Source organism: Ricinus communis, chromosome 8 (assembly GCF_019578655.1).
Source record: "Ricinus communis isolate WT05 ecotype wild-type chromosome 8, ASM1957865v1, whole genome shotgun sequence".
NCBI classification, from domain to species: domain Eukaryota; kingdom Viridiplantae; phylum Streptophyta; class Magnoliopsida; order Malpighiales; family Euphorbiaceae; genus Ricinus; species Ricinus communis.
Genome location: NC_063263.1, coordinates 10905864 through 10933677, shown reverse-complemented (window position 1 = coordinate 10933677; position 27814 = coordinate 10905864). Strand labels below are relative to the sequence as shown.

The window sequence follows — 27814 nt, the reverse complement described above, 5'->3', positions numbered from 1 at the left end:
CTATTTTACTTATAACTATTGAGAGACAGCCAAAGAATAGTATCACAAGGTGCCTTGTAAAAATTAGTATATTAACACTATATTTGATTTCTTTTCTTAAAAAAAAGTTATGATTGCACTAGAAATCAAGACTTTTTCAATTTCTACAAGAGTAATAATATCAAATAGATTATGTCTTAGATGGTTTAAAATTCTTAAAAGTATCAATTATGCCTAAAACCATATATTGCTAGTGAATGAAAAAACAAAAACCAAATATTCTGTAAAAGAGAAGAAAAGAGCAGCACTGCATGCCGCCCTGCAAAAATTGGGTTAGGACAATTCAGAAGCGTCCAGATTTTGAGAAATTACTTTGGGAAGTCCAATGTAAACTTGATAAGGCCCTTTCAATTAATTAAAACTGCCCAAAATTGTTGGGTATGGATAAACTCCAGCTGCTTTACAACCGTTCATATTTGTCCCAATATATTGTTTCTACAATGTCTTTGTAATTTTGTTGCTTCATCTCTATGTCCCCTTTTTGACAATTGAGCTTACCAATTACTATATCTAACTCGCAATGCAATGTTTATTATTATTTGCTTTACTACTTAAATTGATAGTAATAATTAACCGGATATAACTCAATTAGTACTGAAATTATTAAATTAAAAGTACCAATTCAATTCAAATTAATTAATTAATTATAAAAACTGATTGAGAATAGTCTTTTTTTTTTCTTTTAGGTTATTTTGAACTCATTTTCAAATGAAAAGGAATATTTAAAATGCTGACATGCTACAACTCAAACATCTACTGTTGAAAAATTAATCTAATAATAACAGTTTTTGTTTTTTCTTGATTTATTTATGGACTAACATGAAAAAGAACAAAAGATTATCATAATGTGTACCACGAACCATTGGCAGAGAGAATAGTCTAGAATAATTTGCATCAAATAATTGGAGTTAAAGAAAAAATTGCTGTTGCACTCAGAACAAGAAAATAATTATAGATAACAGAAAGAAAAGGCATATATTGCGAGATGGGCAATCTAGGCACCATTGTTTCTGGAGGGGAAACATATAAATGCAATTCTGTTAGCATGTCCCAGTTTCTATATATTTTTCAACCTTAGGGCATATAATTGTGCTTAGTATCCTAGCATTGCTGACATCCTGACATGTGCAATCCATATAATTCTAAATTTAAATATTAGAGTGAATTAAAATTTTTATTTTTATTTTTATTTATAAGAAGGCCAACATTGCTATGGACTATACAATAATTTAAAAATAAAAATTTATTTAGTTCAGATGAGAGGACTCAAACTCGAGATCTCTCACTTTCAATAGCAAACACTCTTGTCACTTGAGTTAGAATTAAAATCTAAATTAATATTTATTAGATCGTATGATATATTGATTACATTCTTTTAAAAAATAATTTTATGAAATTTTGTTTGATTATATTTTCTTTTAAGCAATTCTTTTTAGTAAAGATTTGTATTAAATTATTCTAATGATATTCTTTTATTCTAGAAAAAAATGGCTGACATGTGCTTTAAGAATCCAAGCTCTCATTACCCACCAATATTTATTAGAGAATTTTCTTTTATCTTTTTTTCCACCTCTTAACTTTAGCTAAAGATACCCAAATAGGAATTCAACATGCCAATTAAGTATGAGGCTTGTGATTGTCGAAATCACTACACCATTGATGAATGTATGATCAGTATTTTCTGAACCCGCACTTATGTTGCAAATAAATAATTATATCACCATGGTTTTTTCCTATTAATCTTAATAAGTTTTTTGAGATTGAAATTATTGACTGCACTACAAAATAATTCTTACACCGATAACTGCATTATCAGCCCAAAAAAATTCCAAAATACTGAAAAAATATAAATCACAGTCTTGGAAGTCCCAACCCCTAAATCTCATGATATTGATGTCTACTTTTTACAATGTTCGGATGATCTATAAAATTTATATACTTTAAAAATAGTAAAAGTTAATTTAGTATTTTACGTCGTCAAATTTACATAGAATTAATTATAGCTAAATTAAATTCTAATGAAATAGATGGAATTTTCAAATAAATTCTACATGAGTAAATTAATATATTTCACAACACCAAAATATCTTTTTCAACTTTATAATTTTTATTTTATTTTATATTTTTTTTAAATAAAATAAATTCTTTTAAAATTTCAACCAAATATAACATAATATTCTATATATATTCTTTTACTATATGTCCACATTCTTAATCGTATTAAAATTCAGAAGTAGAAGAAAGGCTTTTATATAGGGTTGAGTGTTTGGGTATGAGTGAGTGGGGAAAGCTTGGCCCAAACTGAGGCTTGCCTAGAATAAGCCTGGTCCAATTAGGCTCTTCAATTGAATGGACTTTTCAGTTTAAAATGTTAGCCGCTAAAGGTTCTGTGTCCATCAGATAAATCCATAATGTATCTGCACTACCATCTTATTATCCCTAATTTTATTTATTTATTTTTTTTGTTTGGAGAGAAATCTTATCTCTAGTGTTGGGTAGGTGCAAAGTTGCAGGTATATATATATTTTTATATAATTTTTGAGTATATAATTTATATATTCATATTTGTTTTGCTTCTCAGGATGCTAAAGCCCAGCACTTCCATTTCTTTTGATGTTTATTTTTATTTGGAGTTTACTTTTTTGTTTATTTTATTTTTGTTAATGCTCAAATGGTAAAAAGAAACATCTCTTAATCTGTAAAATAATTTCTTTTCTTTTCTCAAAAAAAAAAAAAAAAAAGGATAAAGTTTGCTGCTCAACTTGATAACTTGAGGTCAGGGATGACATCCCTCTTGCCTTAACATCAATACATTTATAAAACATTTTTATTCTGGTCAATTAAAATATAAATGCTTTAATTTCATGGGGCATCACCATGAACCACTCACCAACCTTTCAACTCCGAACATACATACATGTGCATGCACACAAGCACACCAAAATGCAACTTCACTTGTAAAATAGTGCTCTTACTCCGGGATCTGAATGCTTTCTCTAATTTCTATTATTACATTCTAGTCTCGAACTGAAACAGCACTTCCTTCTCTCTCTTTCCGTATTTATGTCCTGCCCCAACTCATAACTACAAGACTAAACTGCAAAAAGAGAACTGAGAAGGTAGCCTTTTACAGAAACACTAAAAGGTCATGCCAAGCATAGTGCTTAAACCAGGGAGTAGGCCGCCGTGGGTAGGATTAGCAGCAGCAGCATGGGTCCAAGTATGTGCAGGGAATGCCTACAACTTCCCACTTTACTCAACTGCACTCAAATCAGTGCTTGGTTATAACCAACAGCAGCTTACAATTCTTGGAGTGGCTAATGATATCGGAGAGAATGTGGGTTTGATTCCTGGTATTGTTATCAACAAGTTCCCTCCTTGGGCTGTTTTGCTTGTTGGTGTTCTTTCTTGTTTCTTGGGTTATGGTGTTCTTTGGCTTGCTGTTAGCAAGACTGTAACTGGCTTGCCTTACTGGTTGGTGAGTCATTTGCAAGAATTCAACTTTTTATTTTTATTTATTTTTATTTTTTGTTAATCTTTCATTGCTTTTATTGAAATTGACTGCATGGAAGTAGATGATAGTGAGTTAGAATTTGCAGAAAAATGAAGTTTTCATCTTTAGGCACCCTTTCTTAGGTTGTTGATTTGGTATTAGATTTCAAACCAAATTTAGGATTTTGCCTCCTTCCCTTTTCTGTTGTTTGCTTTATGGGTTTTGTTGTGTTTAATTGCTTGAGGAACTAAATATATTTGATATAAATTGGAATAGTTGCTTCCTGCATTTGGTTATATTTCATTGGGGGACAACATGGAGTTGATTGATCAACAGGTAATACTTGGATTTGGTTGATCTGGAATATGTCATTGTGTATTTATCTCTTAAACTGTAGTTTGATGCTTCAGTTTATTCCTCAAATTCATGAAACAAAACATCGTTATTTATTGATTGAAACTATGGTTAGTTGCTAATCCTAATTTTTCGTGAACCATGTGCTCAACCATTTGATAACCTAGTTGTAGAAGAATTCTCTATGAAGTTCCATTCATTTAACTAGGATCTGGGATATAGATGCCTAATCTGGGTTTGATATTCCCTAAAGCAATCGAACTAGACAAGTGTAGGTAGCTTGACCGCTTTATCTGTCATTGAAACACAAGCTATGTTGCTCCGATTCGGGTACTGTTATCCAGTGCGGGTTACACAAGGTCAATTTGTGTCACACAAGCTGGACACATATCGGCCTATATTCCTACCAATGTGATCCCCATTACTGATGGACAAATCTGTTTGGGGCGAGCTCTTTTATTGCAGAATTAGACCATCAGAGAAACGATGCATAAATTGCTACGCCCTTTGGTCTTGTGCTTACATTAGTTTTCTGAGCCGGTCTATAAAGGTCATCCTCTTCATGAATTACTGGACTTAAATTGTTATTTTGTCCGCAAAGATGGCTTTGCCTGCAAAAGTATTCAATCATCCAATTGCATGCTTATGATGAATTAGGTGTGGAACTGATGAACTCATTTTGGTCACTTTGCAGCTCTCTGTAATTTACCTACGGTAGACACACATTTATACCTCCCAACTTTGATTTCCCAATCAAAATAGCAACGTTCATCATTATGTCTAATCAAAATTTGTAGCTTAATTAATTTGGAAGAATCTTAAACTATAGAAGTGCAAATTGGCGAATGAAAGTAAATTTAGTTTTGAGTTCTTCTTCTGATGAAGGAGCTATGCAACTCAGTTTCAAATACCCTAAGATGCTGGAAAACACTTTGTTTATGTAGGGAATTTTCTGCAATTTCTTTAACTGGAACTCGGTTTAAGTATATGGGTTATACAGCCCTGGCAATTTTCTTAATGTTTCATAGATTATTGTGCTCTAGGATTTTCCTCTTTAAAATTATTGAAGCAGGAACTTGCATCTTTTAATTTCATTCTGCAGGTCTTGAGAGCCCCAGATACAAGACGTTTATTCCAGGGTGTCTATAGAACTCATTAATCAGATTGACGGGATAAATAATGCATCTTCTTTGTTAAAGTGATATCTCCATGATGTGGTCGTGATTGTCTTTTGAATAAACAGAAGCGTGTTTTTCAGTTATTTGCCTTACCTGGATCTTCTTTCTTATGGAAATGTGGGTGCAGATTTGGTTTTGTATTAGTATTTGCAAAATCTACCTTGAGGCTTTATGGTTCTCTTGATGAAACCTGCTATTTAATAATCAAGTTAAATGGCTCGTTCAGTATTGTTGGTTGTTCCTTATTAGATGAGGGTATTCAAGTGGTCACCCGAATTCAAATTTCATTGTGGATTTTGTTATAAGAACATATCTCACCCTTTATGTTAGACGCTGTTGCTTGTGAGTGGATTGCTGTAGCACCAATTGATATTAAGTGTTTAAGGTAGAAAGAGAACTCCATCTCCCCAGCTATGTTATGGGGGTCTGCAAAGGACTCAATTCATGGTTGTCAGAGTCGAAGAATTTAGTTAAGTCTTTGGTGAGAATGTTTTGGTAATAGATTGGCAGTTATTAGGGAGGTTGCTGAAACTTTGATGAATCAAATGGTGGTTTATATTAAACCAGAGGTTGTAGGGTGACTGCCTGTGATGAAGTATGCCTAGCGGAAGGATAAACTAGTTAAGCAGTGAAGAAACAATGTTTGCACATGTTCTGCTTGATTCAAATGAGAATGCTAGGATAGATCTGTGTCAATTATAGGACGGATCGGATATTAACTGAAGGATAGAACTTGCACATATTAAGGAAATGTTGAAAGAAGGGAAATTGAAATGATCTGGATACATGCATTGTAGAGCAACAAATGCACTGATACAAAAGTTGGAGCACATTGAAGTGGTAGAGATAAGAAGCTAGAGGCTGCAGATTACATGGAAGGTGTAGTAAAAAGATTGGATTTAGCGACTGTAAGTTATCTCTGAAGACAAGGAGCTCTAAACCAGTTAGAGAAATGGCCGAGTCCAACTAATTCAGGGTTTGAACTTAGTTGAGTTGAATAAGAATAATTATCTGAAAATCGTCATAGTTGAGGATCAAAACACTCTTTTAAAGTTCGGAAAGTGCCAGAATGTTAGGAACATTTACATTCTCACTAATTGCTATGATAATGTATAATTGATACTTACCTCTTCATCATTTAATGTGGAACCATACTTTTTATTATGAAAGATCTTACAGATAGAACTGATCGAGTCAGAGGAGCAGAACTAGTAGACAACTTAAACAAGTTACTTCATTTTTTGAACATGAACATTACTTTTCTTCTCTGACAAGAGGCACAAACTATTTATATCATGGCCTTTTACTTTTTGAAACCAATGCATCAGGACATGACTGTATGCTCAATACTGTATTAATACCACTTATGCTGAGACATGATTTTTCTCTCAAATACTATAAAATAATTTAGAGAAAATAAGGATTAGTAAAATAGGGTAAGCAACAAATGAGAAATTGCAGAAAACTTTCTATGAACATTTTCCATAATAAAGTGGACTCCTACTTGAGCATGCATCAATAGCCACAGGTATTATCCTGCATGATATTCAGAGTACTAATTGTTGATCTGGAGAACCCATAAGACAGAATTGCTGAAAATGCTATTAGATCAGGTCTTACTATATCATTAGCAGTTCTTACACTATCTAAAATGTTAAATCGCTACCTACACCATCCGAATTTTAGGTGGTACTAATACTCATGCTCTGAATATGCATAATTTATCAGCTTTCTTGGTCATTTATGAATGCCTTTGGTTGCTGTCACATTCTTGTGGTTTTAAGAAGTTCCTAGCAGCAGCCCAAGTTAACATTTGATCACTGGTAAAACCTTTAGTAAGTGGTTAATCACAAATGATATCTTCACATTTCAATGCAATTTCAGTTACTAGAGAAAATGAGTTTACTGGAATTAAAATGTTCTCACAGAAACATCATTTTCATCAACTTTCTCCTCCCTCAAGTCCTCATGCGTATGATATTCTTTGTTTTAGAAGTGATCCCCTCACCCCATCTCATATGGTATATGACAGAACTCTCAACCACAGAATCATGTCATGTTAGTAAGTTGTCATAGGCAGTGATTACGGCCTATTCCTTTAATCTTGAACTTCTAATTGGAATTGCATCACCTTAACTGTTGAACTTTCTGAAAAGTTATTTATTATTATTTCTACTGGTATTGTTGTTTATGCAAATTAAGCCTTGGCCAAAGTTTATGTTGAATTTTCCATTTTATCATGTTTATGCTTGTAACATCTCTTAATTTTTTGCTGTTATAGCTGTTTCTAGCGCTTGTTGTTGGCACGAATAGTAATGCATGGTTTGGCACAGCTGTGCTTGTAACCAATATGAGAAACTTCCCCCTCAGTAGAGGCACTGTTTCTGGCATTCTTAAAGGTTATGTTGGGCTTTCTGCTTCAGTATATACATTGCTGTACAATATGGCGCTTGATGAGTCTGCTTCAAAACTTCTGCTATTCCTTACTGTTGGCATTCCAGTTATATGTTTAGCAATGATGTATTTTATTCGAGCCTGTACTCCAGCTTCTGGAGAAGACTCTTCAGAGCATGTTCATTTTGTTTTTACCCAAGCTTCAAATGTTGTTCTTGCCCTTTATCTTCTCATAGCCACCATAATAAGTGATGTGGTTTCTCTAAGTACTGTAGTTTCCTACATTTTAGTTGGCGTAATGATCATTATTCTGTTGGCTCCTCTTGCAATTCCTATCAAAATGACTCTTTTTCCTGCAAGACCAAGGAATGGTCTCCCAGCATCCAATTCTTCTGATAATCTAGTTCCAAGGGAGGGTGAATCTGCCCCAGCAGATCCTTTGTTGACTCCATCTTCATCAGCTGCATATCTTGGAAGTTTTCACGATAATGATTATGCTTCAGATTTGGAAATACTTCTTGCTGTGGGAGAGGGAGCAGTGAAGAAGAAGAGGAAACCTAAGAGAGGCGAGGATTTTAAGTTTCATGAGGCTTTGATTAAGGCTGATTTCTGGCTTCTTTGGGTGGTATACTTTCTTGGGGTTGGTCCTGGAGTTACCATTCTCAATAATTTGGCTCAGATTGGGGTTGCTTTTGGTCTTGATGATACAACATTATTGCTTGCTGTCTTCAGCTTTTGCAATTTTGTTGGCCGTCTTGGTTCAGGTGCTGTTTCTGAACACTTTGTCAGGTAATTACTTATTGACTTAACCTCATGTACTAGGTTAGAATTTGAATTTCAAGTTCTTTCTGGCCTTTTAATTTCCTCTCAGTATATGTGTCCCATATTTCTCATATTAGTATCCAACTTTTTATCTTTTTTTTTAATGGATGCCTGATATGGTAAAAACATGTTGCTACAGGTCAAAAACAATTCCTCGAACACTGTGGATGACATTTGCACTAATAATCATGATCATAACATTCATTCTGTTTGCATTTGCTCTTGATGGTATTCTCTATGTTGCAACTGCTATGATTGGTGTCTGCTACGGAATTCTGTATTCTGTAATGGTGCCAACTGCCTCCGAGCTTTTTGGCTTGAAACATTTTGGCATCATTTACACCACCATGTTGCTGGGCAATCCTGTTGGTGCACTTCTTTTCTCTGGGATACTTGCAGGTTCTATATATGATGCAGAAGCTACTAAGCAAGGAAGCTCTTCCTGTATAGGGGCTGGTTGCTTCAGGTTGACATTCCTGGTTCTAGCTGGTATATGTGGACTTGGGACCATCCTCAGCATAATCTTGACAGTTAGAATACGGCCAGTATACCAAATGCTTTATGCAGGGGGTTCTTTTCGTCTTCCACAATCTTCCGGCCATTGATGAGAATTATTTTTAGCTACTAATAGAAACCGAGACATGGCTCTTTGCGGAGTTTGTAGCAGTAAAGTACACAAGAAAGTGGCTTGCATTTGGCTACAACCTTCGATCTCCCCCAAGTATGAATTTTTGGCTATGGTAGGGCTAATTAGGGTTTGTTCTGTAAAACTTCTAATGATGACTGGAAAAATTTGGGGGATAAATATATTCAAATTGCCATAACACCCTTGAGGGATGTTTTGGCTTGTATCAATGAAATTGTATCTTCCTGTATTATATCAAGCCAAAACTAGTATAACTTGGCAAACTTTATTGCATAGATCAAATATGATAATGCCTCTCGTCTTTATTCCTTGTAAATGCCTGGCCCCGTTGTTGCAACAAGGTTGAATATATGATCCTTTCTTTTCTGCAGACAGAAATTAAGCGTTCAGAATGTTGGAGAACTGGAAATCAATCTGTGTCTTCCTGTTTTCTTGAGCATTGGAATTAAGTACTTGTAAAAAGTACATGAATCCCCTAATTTCTTTCTTTCTCCGGTGCCTCTACCAAGTTGAAGCCGATTTTCTAGCATGGCTAAAGCCATTTCCATAAGAAATCATATGGGAATAATTTCAATATCATATATTTGTACCGATCTGAATTATTGTTATTATTATTATTGCTCGTCATTAAATTCTCTATTCAATAAGATTGGCTGCCATGACAGCATGTTCGACCTGCATTTTTATTTAAATTGACATGAATTCTGCCTCTGTAAATCCACACAACCAACTAGAATTCTTATTTGCATTGATGATTACCTCCATGTCACTATTTTCTAGATTCTGTTGCCAATTCATTAATATTCCGGTATCAAGGGAGGGAATGATGTCCAGGCTTCAGTGCATACTTTATACACATTAGATAAAGAAGTTCCAACTCCCAATAAATCAAAATGATCCATTAAAGTGACAATAGTTGGCTTCTTTCTCTTTTCTTTTTTTCTACTTAAAGGAAAAGCATATGAAATACAACTAAATATTTGCGTACCTAAAACAATTAGTCTCCCCAGAAAGACACTAATACTACTAGCGTATGCCTTCTTTTCTGCTAAAGATGAAAAAAGAAGAAAAAGAATACACCACAGAAAGCCAAAGGGAGACAATCTCATTACTGAAACAGACCCTTGATGCCAAAGTGTGCCCTCTGTCTGAGCCACCACTAATTTTAATGAAAATATATCTTCTTAAACACACGAACAAGACTCTTTGGTGGAAGAACCCTAAAAATCCATCTCTCACCATTGAAATCACAATCAAGAAAAAAAAGAAAAGAAACATTTATAAGTTTTTTTCTTCTCTAAAAAAAGAAAAAGGAAACTAAGAACTAGAATAATTCAAGTTGGTTTTAGATTCTGGAACATAGTATCCCACCTGATCTCTTCAACACCAGTTGACCAATATCCATCATCATGATAATCACCATCAATATTCTTCTCTTCCTTGTTAAGATCATACACCATAGGACTTGAAAAACTATCCAATCTAGGTCCTGAAAGAAGCATAGGACTTCCATTTGTAAGCAATAATCTTCCTTGCGTAGCCATCATCAACTTCTTGTTCCTCTTCAACATTGCTCCTCTCCATCTAGTTGCATAACCAGGCCTTGGGACAACAACAAGAGCATTCTCTTCCCGGTGAATCCATGCTCTTATATACTTAGATAAACTCCTCTTAGTCCTCTTGATAGCCACAAGAACTCTCGCCATGGGATGTGGGCTAGCTCCTTTCTCCTTTCTTGCAAGCTTGAGGATCTCAAGCCTATGTTTGGCTATCGATATCCCCATGCTTTGAAGAAACTCATGGTTCAAATAAGCTATGTCATCTTCTTCAAGCTCATTGTGAGAAAAGGCAAGGCCATATTCATATACAAGAGAAGGCTCAAGGCCAGTTCTTGAGAGCCAGGAGAACCAATCCATGGATTTTCGAGACTGTGTGTGGGAGTGTGTGTTTCTCTGTATGTATTAAATTCTCTTCAAGGTCTAAAGCAAGTTCATGTATATAAGGTGGAAATAAGGTGTGTGAGTTCTCTTCAAGGCCTAAAGGAGTTCATTTATACAATAATGTGGGAATAAAGTGTAGATATATAATGTAAAAGGTGCACATCGAAATCCTAATTTGAGCCTATTTTTGTTAAAGAAAGAAATAAAAACTAAAGAAGTTGGCTAGAGGAGACTTAAGACTATTATCTTACTTAATTTTCAGGGTGGGTTATCTATTCTTTTATAAAAATGGCTTGGCAGTTGAATCTTGAGAGTGACTAAAGAAAAAGGAAGAGGGAGGGGTGGGGTGGGGTTTACTTGACATGACCTCCAAAAATGGTGTGAGCCTTAGGAGTGAGCCTCAAGAATTCCAATGAGAGATTGCAGTGCCATCAATCACGGCATGAGGAAAACAGTAATGTGGTGGGGACAATAGTATGAAGGTGATGGACTCTAAATTTTCAAATTTGGCAACTCATTTGCTAAAGTCGGATTATGATTTTGGTTAGACTAAAATCCAACCCCTTTTACTATTCACTGCTACTTAATGATTTGACTAGTCTAATTGATGGATAAAAAACTTCTATGTTTTGCAACCTAATTTCTTAACCAAGTTTCAGTAACTATGTCAAGTAACAATCTCTTACGATCCTTATAATAGAAGCTACATAGTTGCTAACATGTTAATTGTCAGACTTAAAAAGGAGAGTTTAAAGTAGATTATCTACCTTCCAAAGTACTATTAACTCAACATGTTTGTGCAATTTATTGTACTAAATCAAATCACATTAACAATATATATACCCCTTCTCAAAACAATGTATTATTTAATTTAAAAAATAGCTTATCGATATTATAATGCTACTTCATACAGAATAATCAGAGTAATAAGTTGATAAAGAAATTATTAGTATTACCCATCTTTATTTTATCTATCTTTTGATTAGATGAATATAATTTGGAAAAATAAAATAAAATTAGCCCATAATATCATTGAACAAAGAAAAAGAGATGGGATTAAAAAGATTCGGGTCATGAAGGTAAACTATGCACGGTTTGTAAATATTAATGCACTACTATTACCATTTAATCACAAATAAATTATATATCATTAAGCAATAACGTTGAATTAAAGCCTGATTGAGTGAAGTGGTACCTAATTATATTTGGTACGTTTGAGAGCTATCCTAGGGGCTAATTTTATGGAAATGAACCATTAGATTAAAGTGCACACATTTGACTACAAAACGAAGCCCTTTCTCACCAAAACAAGAAACATAAAATCACTTCTAAACCTTTTTCTTTTGATAGACCAAAAATGTACAAATGTTTCTTTCACATTTGATTTCGTGGATATGCTTTTCTTGGGCAATGGAAAAGGTGAGACACCCACAAAAAATTGTCATTTATTTTTTGTGTGGGTGTGAAATGAGTTTGACTTTTTAATTTTGCTTGTTGCTATATTAATTATATGAGGTGCTGTCTACCATCAATAGCTAATTAGAAATAACTAATTATTAGTTTATTGCATCATTAAGAAAATACAATTGTAATTAAGCTGATCATGGTATTTACTATAACTACATCTTTATTACTATAATTATAGTGTACATAGCAGATAGAAAATAACCCACCAAATGATACTTTCATGAATTCCTTTTCTTTTTTTTTTGTTAGTTTCATGGAAATTCCTTAATTAGTCCCCAATTAAGAAATTGGTTTTAAAATAGTATGAAAAATGTTTTGGAAAAAAGTCAAATTATAAATAAATTTTACAGAATGATAAATAAGAAAACATGGTTTGCTCTTAAATTTGAAATAGTTTTAAAAAAATGAAAAAGAAAAGACTTGAATATTGTTATCTTTTTCTAAAAAGAAATGCAGTATTTTTTTCTTTTTTTTAATAAATTAAATGTAGTATTCATATTGTTGTTTTTTAGACTTAAATTTGACCTAACTTTTTCTTTTTAAAATTTTATGAGTCGTGGTCTGCCATCACTAACTAATCACTTTTTCTTTTCTTTAAAACATCTAAACTAATTTACATTATCTTAGCGGCTCATTAATTTAATATATTAGATGACCTCTGAATAGGTTAAACTGTTGACTCATGCATAATACTTTTATATATATATATACTGTTAATAGTTTAGTAACTGAGTTTTAAATAAAGTATAATTATTGTAAAATTAATTTTATCGGATAAATTATGAAATATTGAATTATTTTTTTTAAATCTTATTAGAACATTCAAAACTCGTTAAAAAATTTATCAGAATTAAAATAAGTCAAATTGTTAGATTATTTTCTCTCTTTTCAATTTTTCTCTCTAAATTTTATAGGAATTAACATAACTAGTCTTGAATGAAAATTTAATTGGTAAATAATGAAATAGCGATGAAATCACAAGTGATTGATACCGCTAAATGAACTACAATAATTGAATTAATGATATTAGTCAATTTACATATAAATTATTAATGATTTAATTTTCAGAATATTAAAGTGTCAAAAAATTCACTAAGACACTACTTAAAAACTTAAAATATAAGATCAATTTTTGTACTTTTTCCATATTTTCTCTAATATAAAATAAAGCTAATTGTAAAAGAAATTGTTTATCTGATTAGTTGATTTTTTCCTAATTTTAATAAAATTAATTCTATTTTATAATTTTGTGGCAATTTTAATCATTCTTTTATCATAATCTAAATCAGAATTGTAAAAATATGTAAATCATTGAATTTCTTTAGCATTAGGCCTAAAATTGTTGTTCTTTTAAACCTTAATTGTCTTTACTAGAAAGATGTGTCGAGGAACATTAACTAAAAGTTATCCTTTTAAGTTAGAGAAAATTAATCCTGTCAGCAATGGAACTGGCAGACATTTACACTTTGTTTGGATAAAGGTTAAAGCATGCAGCATTTTAGAGTTATTTTACTCATAAAATTTAAGTGTGTGGATTAATAATTAGAGCATGCAAAAGCTGCAAGTAATCTTAATTATTCTTTGATTTGAACCCTCAAAGAGCATAATCATAGTTTGTTTAGACAATAGAAACACTAATTATCACAGACAGCCAGGCAGCCTTTGTTAATAAAACCATAAAGATAATAATAGGTGATTCCTTTTTTACTTTCTCCTTTTTTTCCATAAGAAAGAAAACCCTTTTTTCCATATTATTTGGATTTTACTCAGGAAAATATGTTATAGACCTTATATAAGAAGAAAATGCAAGTCTCATTTTCATTTTCATATACTAGGATTTAGTCCATAAAGATTAATGGAAAAAATATAAAGGAAATAATTGTAGTATGGTTAATATTTAATTTTATGTGTGTAATCATTTTTAAACGAATTAAGTATATGTGATTTATTCTAATAAAATATAATATATATTGACGTAATATTTATATAATGGAAAAATAATATATTTCGAGAAAGGAGAATGTGTTTTGCCATTAATTATCACAATGCAATATTTTTAGTTCTATTTTAATCATAATTGTTGCAATATAATCAGAGATTAATAAGGTTTTGAATCTAAATATCTCCTATGCTAGCCCTATCTACCCCATGAAAAGGTTTTGTGTTGTAATGGGTCCAATACATTATGTCTGAAACATGCACTATCATCTCATCTACTGGAAGTCTTAATCTTGGTAGTCCAACTTCTCCTACAGCATCACATGCCCTCCTATCAATTGCAAATTTGAACTTCAAATTTATGGTAGGGTTCACGGGCATTGCCTATTCATAATTTTTAGAGAGGATGAATGTATGTACTCAAATTCCATGTGAGATTAGAGGGAAAGACAAAAATTCCCTTGAAGGGTAAAACACCTTTTGCAGTACAGATCTTTGGATGGTTTGATGTAGACAAAGATTAAAGAATAGGCAGTTTCATCTAAACCACATGAACATTTCAGTTTTGAGGATCAAGAAAAAGCAACCCATGTTCCAAGATAATGGAGCAACATGCAATTCTTTTGGTACATTCTGCCACTTTGTGACTGTAATCATTTTTAACTTTTAATGGGTAGTTCTTGCAACTGTGGTACTAAATCCATTTTCTTACGTAATCTTCAAATAATGATGATAGTACTGCAAAGATTTTCTTGTTAAATATTAATTTTTCATTTGTAAATTTTGAATATGAAATCAATCGAGATTAATGCGTTATCTATGAAATTACTACATATAAATTTAGAAAGAGTATTCCCTCCTTTAAATCTTTATTTTTGCTAAATAATACATATATTTATTTACAAAAGAAAAAACAAACAAGGTTCTTAACCTAACGGAATTTTTATCATTTTAATATTATTATTATTATTATTTATTTTTGAGATTAATATATCTTAATTCTTCACGTTATAATTTTGATAGTGTGCCTCCTACTCAATTATATATTATTGCGCAATGCGAATAAAACTATGATGTATACCTGAAAAATTAAGGTGGTTGTTGTAATTAATTTGTAGGATTATTAGGGAATTGTGAGAAATGATTGTGGAGTAGTAGTGTATATATTGTTTATAGTTTACGCATGTTTTCTTGTTAAGTGGGAGTGAAGCACTAGCTCGTCTGCAACCATCACATGATTCAAAACTATAATAGCTCCTCCTCAACACAGAATATTAATCTTCTTTTCCTTTGTTCATTTGTCTTTGATGGCTGCCCAAGTTGTTTCTGATAGATTCCATTCCATTCCATGCCTCACTTTTAATTTTTCTTTACTTTTTTAATATGATGCTCCAAGGATATTAGCATTTAGAACAACTATAAACTTCATGTTTTAATTTATTACAATTATGGCAAGATTCCCAAACGTTAAAGCTTGTTTAAGGATCAAAATTCAATTAAGATGTTATATGATTCGGGTACTAGGACTAATTTAGAGATCATACTTAATTAGTATAAAGAAAATGGTCGCAATGTAGTTACTGTTTGCTAATTCTAACTTTCAAATTTCAATTATGATAGTTTTGAGGCATTCACTGACCTTACCAACTCTAAGCAAATGACATATATGGTTTGGTCGTGATGTTACTTAAGAGTGACCCAGTTGAAGATCGACTAGTACTTAGTCACTAGTGCAAGGCATCATCTTTTCATACCTAATTGCTTTTATTTTTACCCAAAACCATCTAATGGTTGTTAACAGATTATGATTTCAATTCCTTAATTAATTCATATGCATGCGCATGCAAATTACAACCACAACCCAAAAATGAGTACTTATTTTTAAATTCGATTTATCATATGGAATAATAGCTGAATTTGCTGTCCAATATAACACTTCATATTTGATATTGTAGTTGGCACTTATTTCAAATTCAAAAAGCTAATTTCTAATGTACAGATCCATGAACTTTTCTAAACAACAGTCATGTATCAAAGATACTTACAATTATGTGACATTTTATTTTCAGCTTAATTGTTAAAAAAAAAAATCTTGTACATTTCTTACTAAGTTTAGTACGTAAGTTTTGAATTTTTAAAATTTCAATATCATATTTTAATATATAGTCTTTAATAAAATTATAAGTAATATTTATTGATGTAGTATGTATTTCGATGTAATGAAAAAAATTGAGTCAATATTAAAATTATTGACTTATCATAGTACTAAAAAATATTATTTATGCACACAAAATATTTTTTAAATTTTTTTATTTTCAAATTTTACTAATTTATGTATTTAAACGATAATATCTTAATAATAAAAATACTAATTCAGTCTTTTTTTTTTATATTGCCATCAAAATTTATACTAAGTCAATAAATCTAGTTAATGATTACACCAGAAGCTAAAATTGAGATCAAAATTAGAATAAAATGGTAAACTTTTAAATCTAAAAATTATATGCTAAATTTGATGAAAAATGCAAAGGACAAATCCTCTTTTTTACAATTAAACCTTTATTTATTTTCCGTTTTCTAAGCTAAAAATTCATATTGATATAAACCAGTATAGTAGCCCATCAAGGCCCTAGAAACGAAGGCCCTTAACAGCCCAAAAGCATCACTACCCATATGATAATTCATCGCCATTGCAGCCATAACAAATTTGAGCCCACTTATCTGGCAACAAAGTAGTAATAGTTGCTTTCAAGTCAATTCTTGCGCCACCTTCTCTCGTAGTAGCTATTCTTGTAGCTATGTGCTAATCTGCGTTAAACAATGCAAACTCTGGCCTGTGTTAACATCAATGATATGCCACCGTTTTAGCCGCTGTCTGTCCACTGTCCCGATATCGGTCTCGCAAACGCTGCGCAACCCGCAAGCGCATTTGTTCCAATGCAACAAAAAGATTCAAGAACTCGGCAAACTTGGCCGAGTTAAGGATGCCCGTCACCTGTTCGATACAATGCCTCAGAGAGACGCTGTCTCATGGAATTCTATGATATCTGTCTATTTACAAAATAACAAAATCCCAGATGCTAAATCACTTTTCGATGCTTTTGAATACAAAAATGTAAGAACTTGGACAATTTTGCTATCTGGTTATGCAAAAGCTGGGCTCATTGAAGAAGCTGAAACTTTTTTTCGATCAATGCCGGAGCGTAATGTAGTAAGTTGGAATGCAATGTTAGCTGGGTTTGTGCAGAATGGTGATTTAAGGAATGCTAGAAAGTGTTTCTATGAAATGCCTGAGAGGAATGTTTCTTCGTGGAATTCGATTATAACTGGGTATTGTAAAAGCGGATTGATGAAGGAAGCAAGAGAATTGTTTGATAGGATGGAAGAGAGGAGTTCTGTTTCTTGGATGGTGATGGCTTCTGGGTATGTTGAGATAAGCCAGTATAGAGAAGGATGGTGTGTCTTTTTGATGATGATGAATAGTGGAGTGAGACCTGATCAGGCAGTTTTTGTGGTTGGATTGTCAGCTATAATGGGTTTTAATGATTTGGGTATGATTGGTAGTTTCAGGACCCTAGTTATGAAAATGGGGTATGAGGAGGATGTGGTGGTAGCGACTGCTATTTTGAATGCATATGCGAGGTGTGGGAGTTTGGATGATGCCTTTAAGTTTTTTGAGTCGATGCCTGCAAGGAATGAGTACTCATTGACTAGCATGATTGCTGCCTTTTCTCAACGTGGTAGATTGGATGATGCAATTGCATTGTATGAGAAGGATAGTAAACAAGGCGATGCTACAAGGACTACAATTATTGCTGCATATATGCACAACGGCAGGATTGATGAGGCCAAACACATATTTGATGAGATTGTGAACCCGAATGTGGTAGCCTGGAATGCTATGCTTGGTGGATATGCTCAGAATGGAATGCTTGAAGAAGCAAAAGCTATTTTCTTGCAAATGCCTGTTAGAAATGCAGTATCTTGGGCAGCCATGATTGGTGGTTTTGTACAGAATGGAAATGGTAAAGAAGGTTTGAAGTTGTTTACTGAGCTTCACAGAACTGGGATGATTCCAACTCATTCATGCTTTACCAGTGCTTTATTTGCTTGTGCCAACATTGGGGATGTTGAAATTGGTAAACAGATACATTCTCTTTCTATCAAGATGAGGTGTCAGTCCAATCCATTTGTGGGAAATGGTTTGATTTCCATGTATGCAAAATGCAACAGTGTAGAAGATGTTTCCCACGTATTTAACTCGATGAATGTGAGAGACACTGTCTCGTGGAACTCACTTGTTTCTGGGCTTTCATGGAACTACTTGCTGAATGATGCACAAAACACTTTTGATAACATGCCAACGCGGGATGCAGTGTCTTGGGCTGCCATCATATCAGCGCACGTGCATGCTGATCAGGGAGAAATTGCCTGGCAATTGTTCCTTGACATGTTGTCAGCTGGACTCAAACCAAATGACTTAACCATTACTAGTCTTCTAAGTGCATGTGGCAATCTTGGCGTAACCAAGCTCGGAGAACAGTTTCATGCGTTGGTCTTAAAGCATGGATTTAATTCATGTTTACATGTGTGTAATGCTCTTATATCCATGTACTTCAAATGTGGTAATGTGGATGGCCTGTATGTCTTTGAGGAGATGATTGACAGAGACATAGTCACATGGAATACAGTCTTAGCTGGATGTGCACAAAATGGACTATGTAAAGAAGCAACCAAGGTTTTCGAGCAAATGGCAGAAGCAGAAGTTTTTCCCGATGAAATAAGCTTTTTAGGTGTTTTAAGTGCTTGTAGTCATGCGGGGTTAGTTAATGAAGGATGGGACTATTTCATTTCCATGAGCCAGGATTATGGAATAATCCCTTCACTTTATCACTATACTGTCATGATCAATCTCCTTGGGAGGGCTGGACAGCTTTCAGAAGCTGAAGCCCTCATTCAATATATGCCTGTAAAAGCAGATTGTGTTATTTGGGATGCACTTCTTGCTGCTTGTAGAGTGCACCGGAACATGGAACTTGGCCAGAGGGTTGCTGAAAAGCTTTGCCAAATGGGGACACAGAAACCTGGGACCTATGTCTTATTATCAAATATATATGCATATCAAGGCATGTGGAGCAAAGCAAGAGAAATAAGGAAATTGATGAAACACAATGTTGTAGAAAAAGAACCAATCACCTGGATTCAGATCAGGAACAAGCTGCACTATTTCCTTATGGGATATGAGAAACATGATGAGTTTAAAGAGATTTGCTTGAAATTGTGGGACTTCTATAGATGCTTCAGAGCATCAGTTTATGTACCAGATGCTAACTCTGTTTTATATGATGTCACAGAGGAACACAAAGAGAATGAGGCTCTTTACCATGGTGAGAAACTTGCCCTTGTATATGGGGTTTTGAGAACACCAAATGGCGCTCCTGTTCAGATTATGAAGAATCTTCGAATTTGTGTTGACTGCCATTCTTTTATGAAATTCATGTCCAAGGCTACCCAGCGTAAGATTATTATTCGAGATGGGAATCAATTACACCATATCCAGGATGGCACATGTTCATGTGGGGATTATTGGTGAGTTTGGTGTAGTGAAAGCATCAAACGTTTTGATCCATTCTCTCAAGCACATATTTTGTGCAATTGCTGGCCCCAAGACATAATGGTACTCATATTTTGCTCAGGTTCTTTCTACCCTTGCTCTTTTGTCTTCCTTACACGGAACTCTTTTTCTGAGTATTTACTTGTCTCACAGCAAAAGAAACATTTATGAGGCTACACTGGAAAAGCCAGTAGTTGATTGTGATCATTACAACAACTATGCAGATGCTCTAACTTGTGTTAATTGCCAGATGAGAAATTTATAAGATTCTCGTGAGATTTTATATTGTCAGCGGGATTGTGAGAGCTTGGTTTATCTGTAAGTGAGCTTGTTAATTTAAAGAAGTTCAATTACTAAATTCAATATGGGAGACTTGATATTACAAAGAAAAAGAATAGAAAAGAAAGGCATTAGTGTCTTACAAACTATCTTTCCCCTGAATTTATAACTGACACTTTAGTTTCTCCCTGATCAAATTATTACTAGCAGGTATTAAGCAGACAGAACAGGCTGTGAATCATAGCTTAATCAGATTCATGAATGATGGACAGGTTAGCACCTTAGCATTTAATTTTATAATTATCATCTTATTCTATTCTATCTGAGGGATGTTATTTGCAGGCAGTTCCTGTTGACATAGTAACTTAAAAAGGCAAGATTGAGAAAATGGTTGATAAGCATTTGATGGTGAGGTCATTTTCTTGAAGTTGTTAAACCACTGATTTTGTTTGTATTTGTAATGATTTGTCTATGCTCATCTACCAGGTTGCACTTATTATTATTTTTTCTGATGGGAGTTCGGTATAGGGATTCATCTAATAATATAAAGGCTGGTCGGTTAATGAGGGTCCCTTTCAGAGATTAATCACCATAGTTGGTAATGATTCTGAAGTTGTAGAGATTTTAGCTGCCTGATTTGCGATCCTTGCCATTCTGTGAGAAAAGTCATTTCTTTGCTAACTTCAGAAATGATGCTCCTAATGTCACAAATGGGTTCCATGAGAGCTCTGCGTTGCTCATTCCAGGCAGATTCCTAGATCAATTTGTTCAGAGACTGCTTGCAGTAGACAGAAGATTTTTGCAACCTTCTTTCTCTTGTACAGAAATCAATGCTCCGAGGCAACTCCACAATTTCATTGCAGTGGTGGAGAGTAAAGTATTATGCCTCTTTGCAAAATCTCCCCTCCTTGAAAAATACATTGCTGAAGAGAACACCTTTGCTAGGGATCACTCACGTGATGCTGGAATATGATGGGGAAGACCTTAAAAGATAAGTCTTAAATCCTAATAAGATCTTAGGCTTTATCAGCCATGGAGGATTTTTGGTATATGTTTTACCTGTAATTTGTATTTTCTTCCAGCAAGCTAGACATCAGTTTGCATATAAGACTTTTCTCCAGCACTATAGTTTGTCTTTTGGAGATCATAAGTTTTGTGAGTGTATTCCGTAGCACTTCATTATGGGAAGTGCATCATAATAAAAAAATTCAAGCAATTGCTTCTTTACTGATTCAAACAGGAATTGCCTAGTTACCAAGTAACCTTTTTGTACCTTATAATCATATGAATCACAGTGCAAATAGGGGAAAAAAGAAAAATATGACGGTATTTTGGAGGTAGCCAACACAACTAAGTCTCAATCCCAAGCAAGTTTCAGTAAGCTACATCCGCCATATTTTTCTCCATTCCATTTAGCACGAAACCCCTAAAAGAACCCTGTCTTAAAACTCATCCATCATCTCCCTCGGAGACATCCTCTGGAGTATCAATCAGACATATAGACACATGTGCAGGACCTCAGTTGTCAAAGAATAAAACCTATTGTAAAAATGTTAAAAGAAATATTGAAATCCAATAGTAAGAACGGATAGGACGCACCACTAATTGAACAGAACAATTAGAGAATCCTTCATTGTGAATCAAAAATAGTAATTTGTAATGCCTTCATTATGAGTTATGGCTACAAAGTTCCTGGTAAAAGAATTCATTTTAGCAGCATTTTTGCTGTTGAAATATACAAAAGAAAAGGAAAAAGAAAAAAACTGTGTAGGAACCGAATCATCAATTATAATTTTTTTTTCAATGGACTTACATGAGGTAGGTGACCCTAAACGTATCTCCATAATCGTGCTTCAGATGCTGAACCAGCCAATCACATTTCCTCTGACAATTCATTGTTTCTGAAACATCACCCACACCCCTCAGATCTTTTTGAAGCCTTTGTCTGAACTCCTATCACAAAATGCATGAAGCAGCATTTTGCCAAGGGAGTAGAATATTTCCTGATATGATTCGGTTATTTGAAATGAATAGGTACCAGAGAAACATGAAATTGCGACAGTATGATCCGCCTTGACTCTGGAAAATTGCCAAAACTTTCCTAGTAGTAACTACCACCAAATAACTAAAAAGAAAATCATTTGGATTGGCTTTCGAGGCTATAAATATTTCCAATCACTCCAACGATGCTAACTACTGCTGCCATAATTAACATTGACCATGATAACAACTTCTCTTTATGACTCAAACCCTCCCCTCGATAACTCAATTTCAATGCAACAAGAGGTGGAAATATAAAGCCTAATGACACTGCCGTAGTTGCCCCCGTAAACTTGAAAGCTGTCCAAATGTTGGGAATCATGGTAGAGCCAAAATATATGAGCCCCAATAGCACTGTGGTCAAGGCCAAAGATCTCTTCCTACTCTCTGAAAGTGGAGCTGATCCCTCAAACACCATGGCATCTACTGTTTGCCTTAAAGAGAAATGAATAACAGGAAAAACAAGAACCAAATGAAAAATATATCCAACCCTGACAATATAATCCAGGGCAGAGCTGAATGGAATTCCAAGGTCTGCGTCAAAATTAGTCAGGATATCAGCTTCAGTATCCTTCCCAAAGAGTAAATAACCTGATACAGCAGTTGCAGCATAAACTCCAACGCAAAGAACAGTTGTAATTCTGCCCACCTGATTCATCTTCTGAGGTGACCTCCCTTCAAGCTCATTATATATAGGTTGAACATTAAAGTGGCAAACATAAGCATTTGTCATGATTGGAATCACCACAAGCAAATCTAAGATAGCATTCTTCGAACCAAAATCTGGAGTCATCCTTGGAACCTGAATTTTCCCTTCAACGAGCTTAATAAAAGCAACGATAAAGCATACCACAACAAAGACGATAGCTAAAGCCACCGAAGCAGCTGAAGTCAAGCTCAGAGAATCAATCTTATCCAATGCACAAAGGGGTGCAAGAAAAACAACCACCACGATCAAAATCACCAACTTCCTATGATCCCACATCCCATGACCTAACCATTGATCAAAAACCCCCATATGATGAAGCGATCCTGACATAACATCACCAATAATAATTAAATACACAACCATAACACCAGCATTGTTCACGATTATGCAAATCTCAGATAAAACCTTAGCAGTTTTCCCTAAAGCACATTGAACAACTTCACCATATGAAGAAGCCTTACAAAGTACGGAAAACCTAACTAACATTTCAACACTCACTTCAGACAAAATACCCATCAAAACTATCAACAAAACCCCCAAAATCAATCCAAGAACCTTCATTGTAGCTGGTAAAGCCATAATCCCAGCACCAATAATAGAAGTAGTTAAATTAAAAACAGCACCATAAATCCCAGACCCCTTATTACTTGGTTGTTTCGAAACAACCAAAGGATAATTATCAATATCAAAATCATCATCACCACCAACATCATCATCCAAAATTTTAAAAGATTGAATCTTGGGATCTCTAAAACTGTCCCCATCATCAAATGCGACATGGGCTCTCCTTGGATGAATTGGGATCTCAGGACCATCATCATGGTGATGCAACTGTAATTCAACATTTGAATTCTTGGGTATAGCAGTGTAATTGCTATCCATTACATAAAGAGCATATAAATATACAAACACAAAAAGAACAAAACTTGGAGATCTTGAATCAAGGAAAAGAAAATTAAAAGAGAAAGGGTGAAAACTTACAGAGACAATTAAGATCTAAAAGTTAAGTCAAACGTTGTGTTTGTGGTCTGTTCTTTGATGCGGAGAGAGAGAGAGAGAGAGAGAGAGAGAGAGGGGGAGAATTGCAGTTGAAGGAGAAAAAGGCTCTAAATTTATTCATTGGTGGAAATAGTATGTTTTGGATTTTTATGTTTTTAAAAGTCATGCCATGTCATATGGGTCCACATATTTTTAGATCCTAAAGTCAGGTGGCTTCCTCTGCCCTTCAACTCCAAGGAATGAGCTAAGCAAAATCTGTATAACTATGTGAAACGGCATTCTCTTAAGGTGTATAGCTGATGTATGATTTCAGAAAAAAGAAAAAAAGAAAAGCTATATTGATGTATAATAAGTTTTCATATAATATTTTATAAAATTGATTTACTTATCAGTGGTTTTATTTATTTATTACGTGCTCATAAAAATCAAGAGACAACCACCAATCATGTAGTTTAGTAGCCAAAGTCTCTCACACTCCGAATTGAAACCCATCTCTTTCTTCTGAATTGTAAATATAACTATTCACGAAATAATAAAAATTAAGGAATGGATAATTATACAATAACAATAAATGGTCGCAAAGAGGTTTGAACTAGTGATTTTTAAAATTCTCCTAGTTATTTTTTAATCAATTAATAAGTAATGTTATTATTCTTTTCAATAGAGTATTAAAAATTTTAAAGAATCACTGTGAATCATTACTTATTTTCTAAGTTTGCTACAATTTCTATATAAATTTATTATATTATATTTATATCAATTAGTCCTTCTTTAGCATTTTTCAACAATCAATCTATAATAATTTTACTTTCCCAAGCATTTGCTGAGAGGGGATTTGATTTTTAGTGGCAGAAACAAGAATTACAGTTGGTGAGGCTGAATTAAATTCCCTTTATTTGCTTACAAATAATTAGGCGACCTTCAGAATATTCACCTCAAATGGAAGATTGTGGTCACATACAAATTTTATCGAGTAACAAATGTGTCATATTCCATCCTGAGGGCAGCAGCAAGAGATAAGAGTCCTCCCCAGACCAACTGCTTAAAGTTTAATACAGATGCCCCGTTTCATCCCTCCAGTAGCGATGGCAGTATTGGCCTTTTCTGTGCAGAGATGCTTCAGGAAAGCTGGTCTCAGGTGGAGTGAGGAAGCTTTTTGTGTGTGCCACCTCTGTTGACAGAGGCTTATGCTCTAAGAGACGCAGTCGGACACGCAAGTTAAGTTCAATGAGATCGCTTGGAAGTCTTGACTTGTTAGTGGTCATTTCCAGTCTTAAAAACCACAAGAAGGAGATCCCTTGGGAGATTCCACGGGCGACTGAGGATAATTAAGGGGAAGTTCTCTTCAGGTTCTTCCACCTATATCCCTAGGAGTAGCAATACTGTGGCTGGCAGATTGGATTTTTTTTTTTTTTGGTTGCTAATCTCTCTCTTTTATTTTCTTTGCGTGATAACACATTGAGAATTTTCATCTCTATGATTGATTGAAGATAACTGAATGTTTGTCTGGTGTTTGTTTTTTTGAAGTTAAGCGTTTATCCATAAAGAAACTCTTAAGATCAGGTTTTTTTTTTTTCTGAAGTAGGAGGGACAGAAGTAGCGTTCTCTTTTTCACAGTTTCTCCGTTTCAATGTTTGTTTTTCTTGAACAGCTTCTCCGCATCACTGGAATCAAGTACGTCACTGATTCTGAAACAGACAAAATCTGTGCCAAGATTAGCTTCTTCCCTTTGCCAAGCAATTAGCTTGATTTTGTAGCAAAAATAGATACTTACGACAATAACGATTCCAATTGCTTAGAGAAGCTGGTTTCTTTTGCAAAGATGCTACAGCCCAATCTGATGTTAATAACAGTGGAGATTTCGCTGTGCCAAAGCACTTTGCCGAGACAATGTTTTTCTCAGATAAATTCCATGTCAAAATCTCCAGTGTAAACTTGATTTCTAAGGATGTTCATGGTGAGAAATTATAGAGGGAAGACAAGGAGGCAAGTTTTGACAACAGGGTGCCGCATTTGTAAACCAGAAGAAGTTGCTTGTTGGGGATTCAATTGTATTCTTGAGAGCTGTAAATGGTGATCTTTGCATCACTGTGCTAAGGGAATGAGGAATGGAGGACTGGAAGAAACTACAAAAGTGAAGGTTGAAGGCAGTAATTCTTGCAGCCAACAGACAGCCGTTTGAGGCTGTTTATTATACCTAGGAGCAAGCACCCCGGAGTTTCTGTGTGAAGGCATCTTTGGTGAGGACAGCAACGACGATTCCATGGTCCTCAGGGATGAAGTTTAAGATGGCCTTTGAAATAGAGTATTGTCCATAAAGGGTTTCCTGGTTCGTAGCTTCTGGTTCAGGTTGTTGATCATATTCGATGGCCTAATTCTCCAGGAAACTTCACCAGGTGACTTGGGATGAGCCTGATTCCCTGCAAAATGCAAAACTAGTCGGCCCATGGATGGTTGAATTACACTCACATTTCCAGGTTTACCTTTCAGATTTCATCAGTTGAGCTATTTTTGTGAGCCAAGCTCATCAATATCTATTATTCTTACTTATTATGCTGTATTTGGCTACTAAGAAAGTCCATTTTCTCGTCCTTTATAAGCATAAGATACTATTTTCTTTAGCTAGGTTTCCACTGATTGAAGTTATAGCCTTAATGGGAATTTTCATAACTTGAATCCGATATTTGAAAAGTTGCTATTTATCTCACTGATATAAAGAGTTTGCATTTAGACAGAAAGATTTGAAATTGTGAATTTTAAAGCAAAGGTTTTTATTGAATATTTAGATTCATGAAATTTAGTTAACTCTTAAGGATAGATAAAAACTTATTGAGAGTAAATTTGAAATAAGTCTATGCTGTTGCAGAAAGATTTAAGTCTCATTCATAAATCTAAAAAAGCTAACAAACCCCAAATCCAAAACACTCATTTCACATCATCCATCCAGAATGGAAATTAGACTTATTTTGATTTTCTTAATTTTTTTTAAACCAATTTCCATTATCTTATGGTTAATATTATTCTTCAGTCTCAGCACGAAGGGTGGAATTTTAAAGAATCTTTAAAGAAAGATGATTTCGCCTTGGAGAAGAGTGTCCACAGCTACTTCCTTACAAGGGGCTGTGATTCAGACAGACAATCGAGAATGCAGGCTGATTATGGTGATGATAAATAGCAATACCAGCACAAACAAATTTCAGATGATGGATACAATTGGATAGAATTCTGTTAAAAAGAACAAGTTGGAAAGAAGTAATATAGAAAGAAATTATTACAAATGCATATATATATATATATATACCCCAACTGTCCGAGAAAGAAGGCAGTTAAGAGGACAACAGATGGACAGTTTACTGGCATATTTTACAAGGGGAGCCACAACCACCCTAGGCCTTGGCCTCATTATTGTCCCCTATGCTTGATGCGGTGCGTCCAAGTTTTGAAACCAAAGCGAACCCAATATGATTATGGTCATCATCAACTACATCAGTACATCCGAAAGCATATGGATACAGTCGGATAGGATACGGTGGTCTACAAGTTGAAAGAAGCGAAACACAAACTCATTGCAATCTGACAACTGCCCCCGACAACGAAGGAAGTCGAAAGAGCAGCAGGTGGACTGGTTGCTAAGATAAGTTACAAGGGCATCCGCAACCATTCTACGCTTCATACTGCTAGAAGATCATTGTTACCACCATCAGCCTCCTCTTCGTTTTCAGAAGCACCATCAACAGCTTCTACTGATGAAACTCAAGGTTCAAACCGTACCATAAATGAGAATCAAGACCAGCCATTTGGAACTCCTTGTGGCGGACAGGTTCTGCTGAGAATTCTTTAACATCCATAGGGTAATGACAATGATAATGAGACTAACATTGAAGACTTGAGAACTGATAAGT

General features: G+C 34.3%; 4 protein-coding genes across 16 annotated transcripts; 2 read left to right on the top strand and 2 right to left on the bottom strand.

Annotated features, from left to right (window-relative positions):
* The first annotated feature begins 2542 nt into the window (after positions 1-2542).
* LOC8283107 (protein NUCLEAR FUSION DEFECTIVE 4) lies at positions 2543-9242 on the top strand. The gene is made up of 3 exons (XM_048377881.1): positions 2543-3517; positions 7346-8247; positions 8420-9242. Exons 1-3 carry the CDS (start codon positions 3188-3190, stop codon positions 8883-8885), a joined length of 1698 nt encoding a protein of 565 aa, XP_048233838.1. The 5' UTR covers positions 2543-3187; the 3' UTR covers positions 8886-9242.
* Positions 9243-9810: 568 nt separating this feature from the next.
* Positions 9811-11128, bottom strand: LOC8283108. Its single transcript, XM_002530421.4, has one exon. It carries the CDS (start codon positions 10840-10842, stop codon positions 10261-10263), a length of 582 nt encoding a protein of 193 aa, XP_002530467.1. The 5' UTR covers positions 10843-11128; the 3' UTR covers positions 9811-10260.
* Positions 11129-16921: 5793 nt separating this feature from the next.
* Positions 16922-21401, top strand: LOC8283109 (pentatricopeptide repeat-containing protein At4g02750). 13 transcript variants are annotated; one of them, XM_015726167.3, is made up of 5 exons: positions 16922-19948; positions 20039-20203; positions 20375-20436; positions 20507-20572; positions 20651-21401. In XM_015726167.3, the coding sequence occupies exon 1, from the start codon at positions 17120-17122 to the stop codon at positions 19862-19864; it is 2745 nt and encodes a 914-aa protein (XP_015581653.1). In that variant the 5' UTR covers positions 16922-17119; the 3' UTR covers positions 19865-19948; positions 20039-20203; positions 20375-20436; positions 20507-20572; positions 20651-21401. The 13 variants fall into 13 exon arrangements, with proteins under 13 accessions (XP_015581653.1, XP_015581654.1, XP_048233884.1 ...); XM_015726168.3 differs by having other exon boundaries at positions 16922-19967; XM_048377927.1 differs by having other exon boundaries at positions 16922-20203; positions 20693-20762; positions 20852-21401.
* A 396-nt stretch (positions 21402-21797) lies between these two features.
* Positions 21798-24038, bottom strand: LOC8283110 (amino acid transporter AVT6E). Its single transcript, XM_002530423.4, has one exon. It carries the CDS (start codon positions 23793-23795, stop codon positions 22302-22304), a length of 1494 nt encoding a protein of 497 aa, XP_002530469.1. The 5' UTR covers positions 23796-24038; the 3' UTR covers positions 21798-22301.
* Positions 24039-27814: the final 3776 nt, after the last annotated feature.